Genomic DNA, 21,687 nt, shown 5'->3' with positions numbered 1-21,687 from the left:
AGTCACCATGGCAATTTAGCCTGGCAAGAAGTGAATCCAGGGTCAACCTTGAAGTTAACCTGGATAAGCCCAAATCTGGCTACAGGCTGGTGTCCATCTTTTTTTTAAAAATAATTATCTTGTTAATAATTAAATTAAAAAACCTAGCCTAAATAACAAGAACATAAACAAGATTCACAATATCAGATAAGCCAAGGGCTCATAATAGCAGCATAAATGACTAACTTTGGTTTTACGTGAACAACAACATGGCCGGGTCTACCCAGAATGCATCGTGATTATCGAGCTCTCTGGCAGAGTTGAGCTACAAGCAAATACGCTAACTCACCATATGGCATACATCCCCAATATCATCTGCTCTGAATACAAAATACGTGATGTTCCCAAATACAAAACAAAAAAATATTGTGATCAGTAGTTTTTTGTGGTTTAACGTGTGATTAAAAATACCTCTGCCGATCACATATTTAAAAGGAGCCTGCTTAGAGCAGGAATTGTTTCACCTTCATCATCTGTCACTCCGCGTGATCTACGAGCAGCCCCGGTGGGATACAGCCCACATGCAGCAGCTAGTATGCCACCATGACGCTGGTGTATTAACCCTTTGGCGCAAATTGATAGCGATTTCTGTACTGTGACCCCCCCATGCCCACACCCCTTTAAGAGACGTGGTGATGCGACGTGTGTCACCCAACGCTGTCCGAGAAGCTGCCGAGAGGAGAGTCTGGATGGACTTGTAGACAGGTCAAATAAATAAACAAACCACAGGGGGAAGGGGAAAAGGAAATTCCCTCCTCGCTTTTCCTGTTCCCGAGCCTCTTGCGCTGCGCAGTGTTGGCGACGGGAAGCGGTGCGCAATTTTCTATCTGAGGAAAGGACCACAGCCTGAAACGGCATTTCCGAGCCGAGACTGACGGATCAAAGAGGAAAGAAAAGCCGCAATCTGACGACCTGCTTTGCACTGCGGGTTCTTCGTTTATTCAAAGGCTTTTTTTTTTAATGCAACAACGAAGGAGGGAAAGGGAGCCAAAACCGGTGTTCCCCCCAACAGGGACATTTGACCGACTTATGCAGCGCTGATTTATATACCTTATTTTTCAGAAACACTGTTCTACGATTAGACGAGTCTATTCCATTGCTGGAATAAATTTCACCGGGTTGAGAAAATAGCTTTCGTCGCCAGCTTGTTACATAACCGAGTGGCTTTAGCTCTCCAAGGTGCTGAACTGAACGCTCGGAGCCTATAACAGAACGAGCCGCCGGGAATTCACAACCTTGCGTAAGTCTACTCATGCAACGGCGAATATTAACAACGTGACCACACGATTTACTGCGAAAATAACATTTATCCAGCTCATTTTCTCTGCTTTCCCCCCACCCCCTCCCACACATAAGGTCGCAGGCCTATATTATCTGGGAGAGGGACGCACTCATCTCAGTGAACCGCAGGGAAGAAGCTGGGTTGTATTCGTATTTTTCCCCCCTCCCCCTCACCGTCCTGTGGTGAAATAAATTCCTGAGGAGGTCGAAACAACTAGGAGAAAATGTCGGGGCAAACGCTCACGGATCGCATTGCCGCTGCGCAGTACCAGCTAACGGGATCGGATATGGCCCGGGCTGTCTGCAAAGCCACCACTCACGAAGTGATGGCGCCCAAGAAAAAGCACCTGGAATGTAAGTGTGGCCCTCATCCTCACTGCACTGACTGTAGCTTTATAGGTCCTAGGCCTTACATATTACACAGCCACACACGCAGACCATGCCAGCATTATGGGCTTGTTCGTTCCGTTTACTTAAATGGGTGTGCTGCAGGATATAGTAGCCATGGTGATGACCCCCTCTGTTGACCCTTTGTGTCCAGCGAAGATGGTGGACACCCAGGGAGAAAGAAGGAGAGATTGGGAAGGAGAAACATGTATGATTTTAAGGTAGATTGACAGACCCATATAAGTTTCCCTTCCCCTGCTGTTTCAAGGCCACTTTCTTTTACTCCATGCTGAAACCGACTGTAACCGAGGTGGTGCAGCGTACAGGAGCCTGTGCACTAACTGGGTTAGAGTGGAGCCATTTAAGACCAATAAAGTCACAGCTGAATTAAATTACAAACCTCACAGCTTCATTGACACATCTACAGATGACAGCAGGAGCCACCTCCACAAATCATCATTACCACAAACACTGAGTCAACCCAAAGCAGTGGCACTGCTCTGGATAGTTTGATTGGCTCTTTTTCTTGTATGTCTGCCTGTGTGTTTTCCAAGGTTGTGTGTGTGTGTGGTCAGGTCTAGTCTGGTCCTGTGTCTTCTGCTAGGACTTTATATCTTGTGATCCACTCCCCTGCTGAATAATTTAAAAATCAGCCAATGGCTGTCTTGCATAATTTACAAAGCCAAAGGTGACAATGCAAAAGCTAGACTACACCAGAGAGCATTGTTTCCTCATTCTCTGCTGCTCCATGTGATAGTTTCAGTGTTTCTAGCTTTCAGTGGTGCTGATTTGGACATGTGCATGTGTGGACGTGTTGTAGCCTTTTTGTCCAAGGACATAAAACTGCTGCAGACATGTAGAGATTTCTCTATATATTTTCATTTAGTAAGCTATAACATAAACATGTGTCTTTTATTTCCATAATCAAATAGGTTATACTGGGTCTATTTCTAGGGTAATTCAACAGGGCAGTTCAACAGACCTCTGGTATGTAGGCCACTGTGCCTCTGCTGCAGTCTTGGCTGGAGGAAATTCCTCACCTCAAAACAGTAAAACACATTTTCACTATGAAGACCTATGAAGAACCACACATAGCAAAAAAATCTAATAAACAACTAAAGGCTCACTAGGGTAATTTTTAATGATCAAAACATTTCTAATTAGCTAGCTTTCAGTGTTTTTGATTAATAATATTAAATATATTATGCAACTACAGGTTTTAGTTATTGCTTGGTGATTATTAGGGTTATTCAATGCTTGACATGCATGTGTAGCGGTGGTTGTGCAGTGCAGTTGCCAAGGGAACAGATTAATAGTGTCAGGGGGCAGTGTAATGACAGAAGGGGACTCTGAGAAGAAAGAGTGGAAATGACATGCCTGTCATCACTAGACTGCAGAGGAAATCACAATGGATGTGTAGCTATTAAACTGAGACATTTGTTTTGGTCTTTCAGTACAGTTAACTGTCTGACCTTTTTAGTGACATGGTCCACTTTTATGAGAACAAATTACTGATTTGATTGTCTTCAGCAACATAATAAGTAGCCTTAGAAGAAGCAGGTGTGTAAATATGGATTAGTAAGAACATACAGGTGCCTTTCCACCCATGAATAAACTACAAACTAAAAGCTCAAAATGTTATGTGCTTTTCCTTTGGAGCAAAAATCGCCTTGTCTTTTGACTTAGATGTCTGTGTTTGATTTTATTATGAAACGTGCTGGGGTTAAATGACACACTGCATTGAATTTTGTATTTCTGGTTTGTCTAGTCATGCATGGTTATGGCAAACATAGTGAAAGAAACAATGGAGGGCATGTACAGAGTTAATGTATCCACCCAAGGTCAATGAAAGAGTAGCGTTTTCTCATCACCACAGGCACTGATTGTCCGTTTTTTAAATGTCAAATTGGTATAAAATTGCTGTTATGAAGAGTGTCCCAGTGTTCTTACCTGATCTAGAACTATGTCATACGAGCTTTAGATTATTCAGTCAGTAGTTTAGTACCTGAGTCAGCCTGGCTTTTTCCAGATGTAGAACACGTGCCCACTGGCATCTATAAACTTCACAAACTAACATTTTACATCTCCTCGATTTAAAGATGCAATTCATAAGTGGAAGGGGTTGCTGGATTAATGATATGACCTCACTTATATGCTGTGTGGGCCAGTCCTTGGTATTGCCTATTGTCAGTGACTCTGGGAGGGGGCATCTAAAGCATGTGTGAGGAAGTATAAATGCAGGAAGAAACCAAACTGCTAAGACATCAGACATCATTGAGTTTATGTTTTTTTCATTGACTGTCTTTCATTCAGCATGATTAAAAAGAGTAAAGAATCACAGACTGTAAAAAAAAAAAAAAATCCTCTCCAGACAACATTGCTATTCCGTCACCTGGTGCTAGCTAATTAGCATGCTAACTTAAGCAGACAGTACAATATACTAACTTACATATTTGACAACTTCAACATACTGTAATGTCCTATTTTTTTAATTCTTCACAGTCTGTTTAGTTAGATTAAGTTTCTAAACAGTGTTTTAAAGAAACACTGTATATATTGAAAGTGGAATATTGCTATTTTCAGATTGCAGAGTAACATGGAAGAGGCTTTATGGTGTAGTGGATTATAAGTGAAAGATCCCTGGTTTGATGCAGACCCAAAGGGAAGAGACACAACTTCCTTTTGGGTCTGCATCTGCATAAAAATTCTGCCAACTCAAACAAATGGAGCTACTTGCTGTAGGGAGTGTGTGGTGTGGGAGCACTAACTTCCTAATTTCCTGTTGTCAGCGTGAGATGAATTTACTAGCTTTGGCTAATTTTGATGTATTTAGATAAAGCAAGGCTAGAAAGTTTTCCCCTGTTTTGAGAACTTATGCTAACCTGTGCTAACCATCAAATATCTTTATCCATGCACTGTATTTCACATATAAACACTAGAGTACTGGTAGAATAGAATAGAATAATCCTTTAATTGTCCCACAAGGGGAAATTTGGGTGTAACAGCAGCAAGAAAGACACATATACAAACAAACAGTACACAAGACACAGAACAGAAACATACACAATTTTTACATATTTACATCAACGACAATGGTTACCAAAAACAGAGTACTGTACCTTTATTAAATTAAATAAAATTTAATACAGATCAGAGGCAAACCGTGGTTATAGTGTGAATCGGTTGATAAAATAGTGCCAAGTTACAGCGCTGATGTAAACATCTATGTTTGTTGGGAGCAGTTCTGATTGTACAGTCTGACAGCTGCAGGGAGGAAGGACCTGCAGAAACGCTCCTTCATGCATCGAGGATGCAGCAGTCTGTCACTGAAGGAGCTCTGCAGTTCAGTAACATTTACATGCATTGGGTGGGAGACTCTGTCCATCAGAGATGTTATTTTGGCCAGAGTCCTTCTGTCTCCCACCACCTGCACTGGGTCCAGGGTGCATCCCAGAACAGAGCTGGCCTTCCTAATGAGTTTATCCAACCTCTTCTTCTCAGCTGCCAATAAACTACTGCTCCAACATACAACACTGTAAAAAATGACAGATGCCACCACAGAGTCATAGAAGGTCTTTAAAAGCGCTCCCTGGACTCCAAATTACCTCAGCCGCCTCAGCAGGTAGAGTCTGCTCTGACCCTTCCTGTAAAGAGTATCAGTGTCGTGGCTCCAGTCTAGCTTATTATTCAGGTGAACACCCAGGTACCTATACGAGTCCACTATCTCAATGTCCACTCCCCGGATGTTCACCGGTGTCAGTGTGGTGGGTCTGCATCTCCGGAAATCCACCACCAACTCCTTGGTTTTCCTGGCATTGATCAGCAGGTGGTTCTGCTGGCACCAGTCCACAAAGTCCAGTCCACTGTCTGTACTCTGAGTCATCCTCACCTGTGATGAGGCCGACTATGGTAGAGTCGTCAGAGAACTTCTGTAGGTGGTAGCGTGCAGACCAGCGTATCAGAGACACAGCCCTGTGACATCACATACTGTGGGCGTTCTGTGAGGTAGTCCAGAGTGGTGGTCCACTCCCGATAGCTCCAGCTTGTCTCTCAGAAGTCGTGGCTGGATGGTGTTGAAAGCACTAGAGAAATCAAAGAACATGATCCTCACAGTGCTTTCAGGCTTCTCCAGGTGAGTCAGAGCTCGGTGCAGGAGGTAGATGATGGTGTCCTCCACCCCGATGCCAGGCTGGTAAGCAAACTGCAGCAGATGACGACCTCACCAGGGGGCGCAGATGGTTTAGAACCAACCTCTCGAGGGTCTTCATCAGATGTGATGTTAGGGCTACCGGCCTGTAGCTGCTGAGGTCCTTGGGATGGGAGGTCTTTGGTATGGGTACCGGAGAAGACTCTTCTTCTCCTTGAGGAGAGCCTTTATTTCAGGATTTATCCATGGCTTGTTGTTAGAAAAACACCGTACCTTTATGATGGGTATGGTGTTGTCCACACAGAAGTTCATGTAATCCGTAATGCGGTCTGTGATGCTGTTGAGGTCATCCTCCAAAGGGCTGCAGAGGTTGTCCCATACAGTAGAATGGAAACAGTCCCTCAGGGCCTCTTCAGTCTCTGCCAACCATTTCCTAACTGTGCATTTCACAACTGGTTCTCTGTGTACTAAAGGTTTATACACAGGCTGGAGATGAACCAGGTTGTGATCTGAGCCCCCCAGGGGAGGGAGAGGTGATGAGCTGTATGTCTCCTTGGTGTTAACATACAATAAGTCCAATGTTTTATTGTCTCTGGTGTGGTAGGTGACATACTGGGTGAAGGCGGGGAGAGTGGAGAATGGGGAGATGTGATTAAAGTCCCCAGAGATCAGGAAAAGGGCCTGAGGATGCTGTGTTTGGAGTCTGCTGGTTACAGTGTGCAGGATCTCACAGGCTGCTGCAGCGTTAGCAGAGGGCGGGACATACACAGCTATCATAATGACGTGTGTAAACTCTCGCGGTAAATAGTGTGGTCTCATGCTAACCGCTAGCAGCTCAATGTCCTTACAGCCTAGCGTCTCTTTGATAGATAAATGACCAGAGTTACACCATCTATCGTTCACAAACACAGCCAAACCCCCTCCTCTCTTCTTACCACTTTTCTTTTTTATGTCTGCCCGGACCAGATGGAAACCATCTATGTTTATGTGTGAGTCCAGAGTTAGCGTGGTTAGCCACGACTCTGTGAAGCACATCACGCTGGGTTAGAGCCGCCAGTTCATCCATTTTTTTGGGGAGCGATCTCACGTTCCCCATAATAACAGATGGAATCGCTGGCCGGTACCTCCTAACCTTACTGCGACGCCCAATCCCGGCCCGAATGCCGCGTCTCTTCCTCCTCACCTATTGGGGGATGTTGGCTCACTTGGCGGTAGGCAGAACAGCGGAGGCCCCGAGGGCTAACAGCTGATCCCTGCTGTAAACAATTGGCGGTCGGACCTCCACGCGCTCTCCGGACACAGATGCCGTAAAAAATGTGATAAAAAACACGATTGTCCATAAAATTCTGAGCTTCATTGTGGAGTAGTACAGTCCTCAATAAAAAAAACAAGAACAAGAAATACAATAACAACAAAAAAAGAGAAAAAAGGACTCGGTCAGGTCGGGAATCCATGGTACCTTCTGTTAGCAAGTTAGATGTTTCCCAAAATGTTAGCTGATTAAAACATTCTGCTAAGTGGTGCAGTGAGGTCCCATATGAGATACTGGTCACATTAAAAGCTCCTTATTTAACTTTTATTTACCATAGAAATTGTAATGTTTAGCTAGCTGTATATGCTAGGTCTGAAATTTATGTGCTATATATTTCCAATGAACAACCGCCTAAAGTATTATTGATAGCATTATAAATCTACACATGTAGCACAGTAAGCAGATGTGTTCTGCTTACCATTATCTAGAATATTCGGGCTGGTGCACGATTTTGTTGTGTAACTGTAAAACTCATTCCTCAGACTAAGATGTAGGGTAGAAAACGCACACTGAGACACTGCAGAGTAATACACAGTGTGAGGCCTCGCAGTTCATTCTTAGAACTCGTGGATTACCGTAAGAGTCTTTATTTAGCTCAGCCAATCCTCATTATGCACACATAGGCACACCAGTTGTATGTCAGTGTGTGTTTGTTTCGGGTTATGGTACCACAACACGGCAGCATGGATTACAACCCGTGATATGGCTAATATGGCAACATAGCTAACATCCATAAACGGATGAGATTATGTATGTAAATTGATATTTATTATGAGCTGGACATCTGAGAAAATGGCTCTTGGTTAGTGCTGTGCTCATGCTGCTAATAGAAATCTAAACTTGTAGCTGTGCCAGTGACATGATAATGTTATATAATCTAATCTCAGCCATTGTGGATCCTGACTCTGTTTGTGTGTGTTTGAAAAAGCTTCAGGACAATCTTTAACAAAACATAGAGTATATTCAAATAAGGAAGGGGATGATTGGTTGAAATGATAAAAAATGAGAGAAGATTTTCTTTAACATAGACTAAATGACACTACAGTGGGAAAATGGAGACTAAATCATATCTAAACATGTACAGTGGAAGGACTGATGTCACCCCAACCTTCATTAAAAACATCAGACATCTTTGGAGCAGCTGAAGTGTCGCTGTTACCATCTGGTGAAGCTGTACAGATGGACTGGGGTGTAATTAGTTCAACAAAGATCAAAGGAAGAGCTGTGATCATCACTGTGAACCAGCTAAAACACATTCATGGAGCACATCCACCTGCTGTTTATTTTCATTTTGTCCGGTTCGTTTTGTGCTAAGATCATCAGTTCCATCAGATTATCAGTGAAACATCCTACAACGCCACAGACAAAAAGCTGATAATGAAGACGTGTTAGGTGATGAGCAGTGTGTAGAACAGGGTGTGTGAGGTGTAGCAACCAACCACAACAGAAAAGAACAGGATCAGTGATTAGTAATAATCTGTTTACAGCACCCCAAGCATTAAAACCCCCAACCCCCCAACCAGCCTGTTGTCTGGACCCTGAGCAGCTTCATTGCTCAAACTCGTATATCGCTTCTTTTATTGCACACTCATCTGACTCCCTACTGTTCTCTTCCTTCTTGTCATCCCTTTTCTCATCACCTTGCAGACTTGTGGTCTGGTTTAATTTATAGTTTGCTCTCTACCTATTTGAAACAAGCTCAAGGTCTATTGAATAGAATGGCCTTCCACTCCCTCCATTATCACAGATGTCTGCCAATATTTGCTGCATTTCTTTCTGTATGGATGCACTCAGTTGTGTCCTTGTTGTTCAGATGCCAATGTCAGCAGGACACAAAACAATGTACAGCTACACTATGCTATGTTTAAGCGAGCAAGAACATATAAAACGAAATGTTCATCTGTTCTACTGCCACAGTGAGCACAACATATACAAAATCTACCAATGGATACATTTCTTTATTTACACTTCATAAATGTCTGTCAGTGCCCTCTCAAAGTGTTACTTCTTCTGTTTCAACTAAACTTTTTGTGCCTACTTTTCAGCCGCATGCCATATCCTTTCTTTATTGGAAAGAAAACAAACTGATGCCAAACTCAATCAAAGCATGAACAAAGGAAAAAAGAATAAACAAACTGTTCATTATTCATTGCAGATAGGCATGGCTGATGCAGAACCGTTCACAGTTCATGTCATCATACCATTATTTTAAGCTTGTGAGCAATGCTGATGCACAGTATATGGACAAAAGTATTGGCCCACACCTCTTAATCTTTGAATTTAGGGCTTTCATTCAAGCAGAGGTGGGACCAAGTCATTGTTTTGCAAGTCTCAAGTAAGTCTCAAGTCTTTATCCTCAAGTCTCAAGTCAAGTCTCAAGTAATGTCAGGCAAGTCAGAGTCGAGTCTCAAGTCACTGGTGTAAAAGTCCAAGTAAAGTCACAAGTCTGAAATTTTGAATTTCAAGTCCTTTCGAGTCTTTAAAAAAAAACGAAAAAAAGCATGTTGCAGTTATGCTAAATGTAAATATTAGACCATGTAATTTTTAAATCTGTGTTTTTCTCAACACATGACAAAATAGTGAACTTAGAAAATATACACAAATTGTGAAATTGCACCTCTTTAAAATGCAGCTCAATTAAACCTAGCTCCAAGAATAATTTTCACCGACAGTTCTGAGATAAGCTGCATGTTATTCTTGGATGCGGTTGTAGGACCGGCTTTAAAATCGCATGACAAAAATATCATACATAAATAAATGATATTTTTTTAAAAATATCATTTAAAAAAAAAAACTGCATCACCAACGTAGCCTGGAAAACATTTGCTAGTTAGATGAAGTCAGCTATCTCATCGTAGCATATTTATATGCATATTTATAATCATACGCTTCTTGGAGTGAGTGCACACACTCATGAAGTTTAGTAACTTCCGGTCACTGCAACAAGCCCAGGTACAGTTTACCGACGGATGGGTGCAGGACCTTGAAATGCACCGTGTAGAAAGTAAAGACCATCGTACGTATCATAAGTTTACCAGTCTCACAAATCGTCGTCATAAATACACATTCGTTAACCGTTTATTAATAGGACCTTTGAGCTCAACGGTAATTAATTAGTAGTGGAAATAATTTCTGGTATGCATCACAGAAATGTAGCAGTGACAATAATATTGTATGCTGTAATCGTACTGGACAATTAGTGATACAAAACAACTGTTTTATCCTGTGAATAAAAGTATATGTTTTTGTTAATGTACCATAATAACAGAAGCGAAACGCCATATTGTGTCAGGACAATTCACTATTTATGCACAATAAATAAAGGAGCATAGCGCGACAATTTCTGTTCAGCGCCAGACTTGCTTGTAACCTATATCACCAATTATGTTAAGAAAAATGACGCATTAACTACAACAGCAGACTGACCTTTGTGGAAATGCTTGGAGCAGACTAACCTGTGAGCTGGAGTGTTCTGGGACGTTATATTTGGTCTTTGAATGGCTGCAATCCAGGCCATCCGTCGCGTCTTTGTCACTTTGGAAACATGGCTCGAACAATTTCTCTTCAACGACGTAATCCGATAACAACTGATCTCTTTACCCGTCAGCTTCCCGTGGCTGTCATGCGACCGGCTATTGCAGTTAATAATACAACAGCTTCTTGACATTTTTGTGTTTCTTTTTATCGCTGTGTGACTGATTTCAATTGAAAGCCTGCGTGCGCTAGTACCGCTTGCCACGAGTTCCCAGAATCCTTTGCGGTTCTACCCGTGAATGACATCACATTTTCAATCTCTATATAATATGCATGTTAAATTTTATATTTGGGGTAAAATATCAAGTCTTTTCAAGTAAACCGGTTCAAGTCCAATTCAAGTCCCAAGTCATTGGTGTAAAAGTCCAAGTCAAGTCACAAGTCTTAGAACATTTTTTCAAGTCAAGTCTAAAGTCATAAAATTAATGACTCGAGTCTGACTCGAGTCCAAGTCATGTGACTCGAGTCCACACCTCTGCATTCAAGTATATAAAATCAAGTACTGAGTACTTAGCCATGCAGTCTATAAACATTTCTGAAAAAATGGGTCATTCTAAAGAGCTCACTTAAGCATTACAGAAAGTCAGTTTGTGAAATTTCTTCCCACCTAGATATTTTACAATCAACTGTAAGTGGCATTAATGCAAAGTGGAAGCACAGTAACTCGGTCAGTCGAGAACACATAAAGTCACACATTGGGGTGCTTGAGTGCTGAGGTGCATAGTGTGAAAAAGTCACCAGCGCCCACGGACATTAACATCAGCACAAAAAGGGTGCACTGGGAGCTTCACATCATAAGTGTCCATGATTGAGCCGTAGCTTCTGTAGGTGTAATGCATGATTAGTGATTATAGCTTTATTAGTTTCAAGCCATGGACCATTCATGTGTCTTTAGTGTCTCTATCTTTATTTCTGCTTATTAGATTTTATTTATTTATTTTTTTACATTTTCAATACAAAAACTCAGTTTTCTTTTGCTATCAGCCGTGGTATGTTAGATATAGAGAATGAAAATCTTGAGTGTTCACAAGAAGAACATGAGTCTGAAATAGATTGAGAAATCACATGAGTCCAACCTTTTCAAAACCCGAATCTTTTGGTTTTTCTCAAAACAGAAAAACCAAAAGATTCGGTATTTGGGTTACGCCTAGGTTCATCTTATCTGTATCATTACTGTCAAAGTACGTTGTACCTTCTGTTATATTTTTTACTGATGCAATAGTCAGGACTCTTTATTTCTGGAGACTTCTCTGTCTGAGTATCTGAACTGGCAGCCAGGGAGAGATGACAAAGCATAATTCTCTCTCTTTCTCTCTCTGCATTGTCAGCGTGTGTCCCCCCTTATGTGAGTCTGTGTGTGTGTGTGTGTGTGTGTGTGTGTGTGGGTGGGTGGCTGGGTTCTTGCACCAACATTTGGTATGTGCATCAGGTATTTCTCCTGCCTCAATATTTTCATAACTGTCTGGTGCAGCTCTGCAGTGAGCACTTTGCCTCCTCACTTAATCAAAATTTAATCAGAGCAGTTAAATCAGGGCAGAAAATCTTGCAGACGTGTGTCTAAGAATAAGTTCACTTCCCTTTTAATAGCATATAATAAGCTATTTAATGAAGGGTGTAGGAAAGTTAGTGAATCAGGAAGTACAGAGGATTAGTAAAAAGGAAGTGGGGGGCAGCTATGAAGAGAATAAAGATTAGAAAGGTGTTTGGTCTTTGAGACATTGCTGCAGAAGTATGCAGATGTCTAGGAGCAATGGCAGTGGACTGTTTGACCAGAATGTTTAATACAATCCTGGAGAGTGAGATGAAGCCTGAGGAAAGGAGATGAAGTCTACAGGAACCAATTTTCAAGAACACGGTGATGTGCAGAGCTGTAGTAACTACAGAGTAATAAAACTAATGAGCCATAACATGAGGCTATGGGAAAGAGTTGTTAAAGCTAGATCAAGAAGAGAGGTGATGACCAGTGGGCAGCAGCATGGCTTCATCCAGAGAAAGAGCACTACAGACGTGATATTTGGTTTGAATGGAGAAGATCATAAGGAGTTGCAGTGTGTTTTTGTAGATCTAGAGAAAGCACATGATGGGGTACTGTATGAGGAAGTCAGGCATGACAGAGAAGCATGTGAGGGTGGTGCAGGACATGTATGAGGACAGTGAGACAGTAGTGAGGTGTAAGGTAGAAGTGACAGATCGATTGAAGGTGGGGTTGGTTTTCATCAAAGCAGAGAGCCTAGAGAGGTGGAGGCATGCTGTTGAATATGGAGCTGTCAGTCAGGAGGAAAAGAAGAATACCACAGAGAAGACCCTTAGATGTAGTAAAGGAAAGCATGCAGATTCTTTGCATGACAGAAGCGGATGTAAGTGATGGGGTGAGATGGAGACAGGCAATCCACTGTAGTTAAAAGAAGAAGAAGAAGACGACAATAAGCTGTTTAAAGTTACCACAAGGTTAAAGCACTCTGTGAGAGAACCTTTGACAGATGAGTAGAACTCTTTGTTGCTGTGTTGCAGACCTGGTGTCAGCCACCAATACCACCAACGTGAACATCCCTCAGATGGCTGACACACTGTTTGAGCGATCCACCAACGCCAGCTGGGTGGTCGTCTTCAAGGCCCTCGTCACCACACACCACATGTGTGTCTATGGCAATGAGGTTAGTGAACAGTAAATAGACCATTTAACATGTGAAGCAGTTTGGTTTAAGCTTGAATCTCTTCTAATCAGGATAAAAGATCAATAGAAATGCTGAATAGTATATATTATAGTATACTTTAATATAGTAAAGTTTTTTTTCTAATTGCTGACAAAAACAGCCACCCCTTTGAAATAAATAATAAATGTCTGGTGTGGTGTGAAGTTACCACTTTAGAGAGCTGAAATTGGTCTTTCAAGGCATTTGCAGGAAGCCTGATGTTTCACAAATAAATAGAGGCTTTGACCACAAGTTAGTGGAATGGGTCCACTGTGCATTACTCCTGTAAAAGCTATTAAATAATGGAATAAAAGCTTGAAAAGCACAACAAAGAAAACCCTTACTAAAGATGTCAATGCTGTGTTGTTGGCTGTAGTTTTCAGCTTTGACTTCTACAGGAATGTTCACTGGGTTTTCTTTCTCTTTCTCAGAGGTTCATTCAGTACTTGGCATCCAGGACATCCTTGTTCAACCTCAGCAACTTTATTGACAAAACCGGATCTCATGGTAAGACGACAGTCTGATCAACTGTAATATCCTCCCTTTGTGTCGTTGTGTATCGTTCTTTGTAAATGGATAATCTGATAATAACCGCACATTACTGAACTTTCTCATCCTTTGCTCCTTAGGTTACAGATTTTAGAGAAGAACCTACATAAAGTTAGGAAAAATAGGAACTAACAGGACAATAACAAATATCACATATCAGCTACAATCCCAGCAGCCGATCTCAGTGCTGATGGATCAGCCGCTACCCTTCCATATATACATTCAATCTAGGGTGTTGTTTAATTTGTTGCACGCTTTTCAAACCACCTCCTTTCCTGCTCCACCTTTCGCTTGGACTTAATCGGTGTCAACTAATGAGATCCATAATTTGTTGGACAAGGATAGAATTTTTGTAGTTTCATCTCTGTACACAACCAGACAATCTAAGTGAAGTACAGACTTGAAGAATTACAGCCCTTTAAATACACAGCTCCCCCATTTTCAGAGATTTAAAATGAATTGGACAAACTAACATAATTTTAAATATAAGGACTGTTTTTAATACTTGGATGGAAATCCTTCCCAGTTTATGGTTGCTGAAGTTTAGAACCCATGGACATCACCTAATGCTGTATTTGTTCCATTGCAAGGTGGCTGCTAAGCCTTTACTGCAGCCACCTTTATTGCAGGGTCTTTCCATGTACGGTTTTATTCAATAACTGAAAAATCAGGTGATCCTTTGAAGAATATTTTATTTTTTTCCTCGACAAACTGTTGCATTGCTTTTGTATTTTGGGTCATTATCCAGTCCTGAAAATCTAATTCTGGCCTTTCTGTTTTTGAGTGAAACCAGTGATTTGCACCTTGTTATAAGCCTTCTTCCATTCATGAATGCATCTCTTGATAATGATATGTCTACTTTCTTAAGAGTGTCCTTTTTCTTAACTATGGAAAAAATGCTGTCATCATGCATTTTGTTGTCTTCTGATGTATTTCGGACCTTTTAGAGTTGCTTAACTGGCCAATGCATTTTTTCCTTTTAAGAATGTACCAGATCACTGATTTGGCCCTCACAAAGGTGTATTTTTAGCCAAATGACGACCTCGCTCACTTGCACTGACATCCCTTTGGGCTCTTAAAATTACAGTGAAAAGCTATGAAACCTTATTATATCAAATATTGTGTCTTGTGACTTCATTTGTCATGAAATAATAAGATGACAGGTCTCACTTGAATTGGCAGATTCATTTTAGCCTCTGCAAATGGGGGCTACATAAAAATATTTTTTGTTTGATGTGGTACATTACCACTGTGGTAATGTACAGAGGCTACAAAATTGTGTGTTCAGCAAATTATGGACCAAACTATCTCAGCTACACACGGGGAAATTGTGCTTCCTGTTATATTGACTGCTTTAGGGATACACTGTTTACTGCAGGTTCTAAAAAATATTTTCCCACTAGGACAAAAAGAGATCAATGCATGAAGTGAGCTGTTGAGAAACAAATGACAAATAATAGAAATAATCAAGAAACAAATACAAGCAGACAGCAAGAAGCCTATTAGCTTTTTGTTCAACAATCATTTAATTTTGATTTCATTTTGTGTAGGCTATGACATGTCTACATTCATCAGGCGGTATGGACGATACCTGAATGAGAAAGCCTTCGCTTACCGCCAGATGGCATTTGACTTCACCAGAGTCAAGAAAGGGTACGGTAAACACGGTGTGCATGCAGTTGCTCATAGCAACACTTGTTTGGCCATTAGCATTTTCTTTTACATGCTTTTACTTAGTGTGTGGTTAAAACCTGTGGCTCTTCTTTTGTGTAAAATACTCTCTCTGTTGTGTTACCTCAGCGCTGATGGAGTGATGAGAACCATGACTACTGAGAAGCTGCTGAAAGGCATGCCTGTTCTGCAGACACAGATTGACACACTCCTGGAGTTTGATGTGCGTCTTTGCTTTGATTTGCACACTTTTTTGCTCTTTTTCTTCTTCTTTATTTATTTGGATGAACAGAACCTCAGACAGCCCTACTTATCTCTGTCCTGTCTCCTCTCAGGTTCATCCCAAGGAGCTGAACAATGGGATCATCAATGCTGCATTTCTGCTTCTCTTCAAGGACTTGGTGAAACTGTTTGCATCCTACAATGATGGGATCATCAACCTATTAGGTTAGTAGTCCACTTAAAGTGAATAGATTGCAGGATTATTTCACTTCACCGATGATAATCAAAAAAGATGGACAAGGTGTTTGTCAGTCAGCAAACCTCTTGTTTTTGTGTGTAGAGAAATTCTTCAAAATGAAGAAGAGTGAATGCAAGGAGGCCTTGGAGATCTACAAGCGTTTCCTGACCAGGGTGACAAAGATTGGAGAATTCATGAAGCTGGCTGAGGTAGCCTCAGCAGTCCTTTTTCTTTTGACTCACATAGTGACTGTAAAAACTGAGTCTGTGCAGTGTGATAATATTGTTTTTTAAATATATATATATTTATTTTCTTTAACAGACAGTTGGAGTTGACAAAAATGACATTCCCGACATCAACTATGTAAGTTACATATCACAGCTCTCAGGGTTTTTTAATCCCACTTTGCAAGCGATGGGATCAAGAATATATAATGCATATGAATACCATCCATCTCCTCTCACACACACATGCATACACAGAAGCCCATGTCTCACCCACCACCATCTCCCCACCCAGTGTCTCCACCCAGGGGTAGTGGTGGATCTAGCAGACTCGGATGACGAGGACTGCCCCTTTAAACCTCTCGAGGAACCGGTAACCACAGAAACAAAGGGGTTATTTTGGCTGAGTGCCTGTTTACAGGATGAAGTGTTGGCACGTTGACCTTTCTTTAATTTGACAAACAAGTCACACAAAACACACAAATCACTCTTGTGTTTGTGTGTGCATAGACACATGCATGTGACTAATGCGGTGGGATTTTCTCTCACTCTTGTTTCTGGTGATTAAACCTCGGCTGGAATGTATCTGAGGAGATGATTTAAGATTTGTGTGGAGTTGTGATTACAGTTTGAAATTTCTTTGTTCTGCTCAGGCTCCCAGCAGTATCCTAGAATCTCTGGAAACCCACATGAATGGCCTGGAGGATATAAAAGGTGGAAAGAAGGGGTAAGACGTAACATTTCTTTGCAACGTCATAGTAAAAACATTAGGATAACTCTTTCTATCTCCCGCTTGTTTTCACGAGTAGCCAATAGAAATATTGGTAGAAACAGGTTTTGTATTTCTACAGTTTCCTTTAACCCCTCCTCTCTTTTACTCTCCTTTACGTTGATTTGGAAACACCAGTGAAGGGTGAGCATATGTGTTATGTTTCGTTTGCAGTTTACTAATTATTTAGATGTATTTACTGTCCCACCTCTCGCCCCACCCTCCCCCAGGTAATAAATGGGCACATTATTCACATGTGAATTATGAACTGGATCAATCGAATAGTTCACATGTGGAAATGTGTGTGTCGGTGTGATTACATGCGTGACCTCTGGGAGACACATGTTTTGGTAAACAGCAGGTCACCACATGTGTACTGTCATACGCTAATATGCAATGTGAATCGCTATATGAAGGGTTTCATTCCCAAGTCAAACTGAAAATGAAATAAAAGCTGGCAAAATCAGACTGATTTAACAAATCTTATGGGCTGGATTTTATTCTTGTTTTCATACTTGATTATATATTATGGTACTTTGGAAATTAACTCTTCATATGATCACATATGATGCAGTCTATCTTAAATGTTTGTTTGAATCCCCGATATTGAGTTTAAAATGATCTGTAAAATTGAGCTTTTGTCAAGCAGTTTGTTTTAAGCACATCACTTATACCTCCTCTTGTTCTTCCACTTTCAGGTCTCCAACAAAGGTAAGATGCACATTTAAAGTAGTCTGTTTTTTTCTTTAGCCTTTTATATTGTGAATCAGCACTGAAAGGGGGCTTGTCTGTCTACTTTCCAGGGATCTCCTACAAACAATGTGTCTCCAACGTCAACTCCAGCCAAATCTTCAAATGCTGTTCCCACATTGCAGCCTCCTCCTGGGGACAGTGCTGGCAGCGCTGCTGCTTCAGCTGCTCCTGAACCGGCTGAAGAGTAGGTTCCTATTTCTAGTAAATACCCCGCCAATGCAACCTTTCAAAAAACATTGGATTTTGTTAACATCTATAAAATACCATATACTTACAGTGTATCTGTATTGTCAGTATTGCCAAAAGTAATCACCACCCATCAGAATTGATCAATCCAATTCCAGCATGGTACCATGATACGATGCCACCCGTGCAACATGTCCAGTGTGAAATTTCCTCTCTATGAAATATTCCACAGTCAGCTGTTAGTGGTATTATAACAAAGTGGAAGTGATTGGGAATGACAGAATTTTAACAGACAGACAGAAATCACGAATTGTGATTTTTTGGTGTCTGCTTGCCCAGTTTAGTTTATAATTTCATTTAGTTCACATGTATAATTTGGATGATGGGTAAATGATCTCAGAAGCAAGACATTTCCCACGATGTTGTCTCCACTTTTTTTAGTGCTAGGTAACAAAATGTCACTCCAACAGTGCTATTTTAACCTCACCCAGCTGATTAAGTGCAAGTAAACTATTGATCATGTGCAGCAGAAAATTTTCACTCAGAAAAGTGTGGTTAAAACTTTATCATCTTCCAGTTCATTGCTAGATCTGGATCCACTGGCCTCTACTGGCCCTTCAGCACCATCAGCTGCCCCCACATCTTGGGGAGGTAAGTGGCCCTCCTTCCTTTAGAACAGCTGCTGGTATCATGCACATGGTTTTCGTCGCAGTCATTGTTAGAAAGAACGACAGGTAATCTAGTCCTTTTAGTGAACACGTAACAGTCTATTTTCATTGGAGTTGACTAGAGAATCAAATCAAATCTCCAGAACAAGACATATCTTCTCCCTGTTTCTTTGTTTTCTGCCTCCGTAGATCTTCTTGGATCAGGTGAGTGCAACTCCTCCTCTGTACTTCACCTGTAGGATCTGGTCCAGACTAGTCCATTCTTAAAACCTCCTCCAGGTTGCCTTGATTTTACTGGTTTTCTTGCTGTAATATGAAATTGAAGCAACCTGGAGGCAATATATTGTTTCTCTATTTAGAAAATATAAAAATAGACAACATTGCAGCAGTGTCACATGGTTACTTCCCTGTTTGTCTCCTCAAGCAGTTCTCTTAGTCTGAGTACTCTCTTTGTTTCTCTCTGCCTTCTCCCTCCCCTCCCTCCACATACTCCATTGTCTGTTTTTGGTTTATAATGGGGGCTATTTTGGTTGATTGCTTTTTAATATCTATTTCTTGGTTATGACTGGACAATGCTGGATCATTTGGCGACTTTTAATTTGTTTAAAAATACGGGTTTTTCTTCTTCTTTTTTTTGGCGACTTCTAAATGATCTTTATTGGGCTTTATTTGGATTGACCTTTCTTTTGGCTTTTTTTTTTCTTCACTCTCACAACGGTGACTCCACTGGCTATTTTGGTTCCTCTTTTGTGGTTTATTTTGCCTCCTTTCTATGGGGATTTCAAACACCCCTGATGGTACTGGAAGAAATGGGCGATTCCTTGCTATCTGAACCCACCCTCGCAGCTGAGCCCACCCCCTCCCTTGCAGCGGCATCGCCCACTCCTGCAGCAGCAGAACCTGGAGTCTCTCTAGCTCCTCCCACTAGCACAGCAGCTGCCACCTCCCCTGGCGCCGCCAATGTGGATCTGTTGGGAGGTCAGTGGGCTTCCAGAAAATTCTCTACGAAGGAATCACTCTGGGAAGCTCAACTGTAAAACCCATCACACGATATGATAACACAGACGACTGCATGCTCAAACACGTACAGTATGTAGACAGAACTTTGCTGAATTATGGCAGTTGTTGTCTGTCCACTGCAAGCAAAGTTGTATCATCAAAAACTTTCACTGCGTACTGGATTGATGCACATCCCTATCAACTGCCTTAAAATTATAGCCCCGCATTATTTAGTTATATTTAAACAGACTAAATACATTTGATTATGGATTAACCATGTCAAAATATATACACTTAATAGCTTACAATGCTACTCAATGTTTAGAAAAACTTATCACATGAATTTTCACTTTTCATTTCCTAATGCCACAGTTCATGACAGTGTAGTAGTCCCTGCCTCTGTTAGCATCTTTTTGACGTTGATGCCCTAAAAACATCAATTTATTAACAAGATGCTGATCGTAATTTTGGCCGGCATTGATATTACTCAGCGTTAAAAGAAGGTGAAAAGAAAGAAATGCTTCCATGCAGGTTGTGTAGAAAAGATGGTTTGTGAACTAGGGTTTGCCATTTTGGAGGTTACTATGTTCGTTTTCTTGTGACGCTATTCATTGTCATGTGAGGGTAGAGTTGGGGGAACTATCAGCTACCCTGCAGCAATGCTGACTTATTTCACAAGATTAATCTGTAACTTATCACTGTCTATACTTCAGCAGGGTTATTAACTTAAAAGTGTTTCTTAGTGAGGAGACTCAATAGGTGTGCCTCTTGCTTTGGGCTCACAGAGTGTGCACATTAGTGACAGGAACACATATTGGGTGAACATGAAGGGTCTAACTACAAGGTGAAGATTGCAAAGTTTCTTCTGATAGAAACTCTACAAGATTTACAAGAAACTGTAAATCCAGACAGCGTTACCACCACAGGCCAAAGACAAAAAAGCCGGCTGACTGGTTAGGTTCCACTCCCAGGCATGCGTGGCTGTGCTGAGTGGGGTTTTTCTCATCATAGTTGAAAGGTTTGCTAGATAAAGATTTGGGGGCAAAATAGGGCATTGTTAATTTGCAGTTGATGCATCAAACCCTGTTCAATAAACTATCATTCTAGCATAGCTTTGAGAGATGTTGCATGCCAGTTGTTCTTGATCAGTTCATTGCTTGGCTGAATTTGTGCACAGCCAGGATTGTAGTTCTGGACCGTTGGCTTGCTTTTCCTGTGCTCCGTGACATAATAATAATCTACTGTATTACAGAGAGTGGTATAGTGGCTAACGTGTGGTATAAAAGATTTCCTGTGTCTGATCATGTAGCAACAAACAAAAAATCAGTCTATTACTAAAAGTACTGTGCACTAAGTGGTGCACAGGGTGGTCCGAATTATCCATGAGCTGTTATTTCCACAGCACACCGCAGCTAAGTACAGTACTGCAATTACAACTTTTGTTTCAAAATGTTATGAGCGGAATTGATCAGATTTGGAGAGGTACATGAAATCTTGTCACCATTCAGGGTTGCTCCTTCTTGGAAGAAATTTACTTGGGTAAAGTGTGTAACTATGTGGGCAGTAACAATGCTTTAGTGTCATGAAAAGTGTCATTATTTAAATTACTAAAAGTGAAATTCTGATGTGAAAAATATCTCAATATAGAATTTAAATGAATGAACTAGCTAATATGATAATAAGAATGACTAACAAGCAGTTTAGTGATGAGTTGTGTTTTAATCGTTTATCGGTGGTACGCAGTTTTATGTGATGTGCTTTTTTGGGAAAGCAATCACATTATTTTAATCCATACAAAATGTACAATCAGATTTAGACTTAATATTTCTACAGATATTCTCCACATACTCACCACATGTTCACTTTTGGCTTGTATATACACTGCTGCACTCATGCGTCCTGTTTGATAGGCCGTAATGCTTTTCTTTGATCTCTGAAAAGCAATTCTATCAAACCCTGTCACATGTCTACAGCTACAGATGGCAGCTGTAACACTTGTAGAGTCCTGGCTTATT

At 41.0% G+C, this 21,687-nt stretch overlaps 1 protein-coding gene across 11 annotated transcripts in view; it reads left to right on the top strand.

Moving 5' to 3' along the window:
• Nucleotides 1-359: 359 nt before the first annotated feature.
• Nucleotides 360-21,687, top strand: part of LOC308396792 (clathrin coat assembly protein AP180-like) — a 32,437-nt gene continuing 11,109 nt past the window's right edge. For 3 of the 11 annotated variants that reach the window (XR_013971621.1, XM_080882368.1, XM_080882367.1), the window contains exons 1-15: nucleotides 361-1,279; nucleotides 1,396-1,674; nucleotides 13,212-13,354; nucleotides 13,825-13,900; nucleotides 15,493-15,595; nucleotides 15,743-15,836; nucleotides 15,949-16,060; nucleotides 16,176-16,282; nucleotides 16,395-16,436; nucleotides 16,951-17,024; nucleotides 17,765-17,777; nucleotides 17,870-18,003; nucleotides 18,583-18,656; nucleotides 18,863-18,877; nucleotides 19,481-19,651. Coding sequence is in view for 10 of the 11 variants with exons in the window: in XM_080882368.1 (XP_080738494.1) it covers nucleotides 1,545-1,674; nucleotides 13,212-13,354; nucleotides 13,825-13,900; nucleotides 15,493-15,595; nucleotides 15,743-15,836; nucleotides 15,949-16,060; nucleotides 16,176-16,282; nucleotides 16,395-16,436; nucleotides 16,951-17,024; nucleotides 17,765-17,777; nucleotides 17,870-18,003; nucleotides 18,583-18,656; nucleotides 18,863-18,877; nucleotides 19,481-19,651 (1,288 nt within the window). In the remaining variant the exon portion in view is untranslated. Of the gene's footprint in view, nucleotides 1,280-1,395; nucleotides 1,675-13,211; nucleotides 13,355-13,824; nucleotides 13,901-15,492; nucleotides 15,596-15,742; nucleotides 15,837-15,948; nucleotides 16,061-16,175; nucleotides 16,283-16,394; nucleotides 16,437-16,950; nucleotides 17,025-17,764; nucleotides 17,778-17,869; nucleotides 18,004-18,582; nucleotides 18,657-18,862; nucleotides 18,878-19,480; nucleotides 19,652-21,687 lie in introns of all 11 variants that reach the window. The other 8 variants (XM_080882371.1, XM_080882364.1, XM_080882370.1 and 5 more) reach the window with 5 other exon arrangements.

This window comes from Rhamphochromis sp. 'chilingali' (genome assembly GCF_963969265.1).
Source record: "Rhamphochromis sp. 'chilingali' genome assembly, chromosome: 5".
Taxonomy (NCBI): Eukaryota; Metazoa; Chordata; class Actinopteri; order Cichliformes; family Cichlidae; genus Rhamphochromis; species Rhamphochromis sp. 'chilingali'.
The sequence above is the reverse complement of the archived record's forward strand: the minus strand, read 5'-3'. Positions and strand labels throughout refer to the sequence as shown.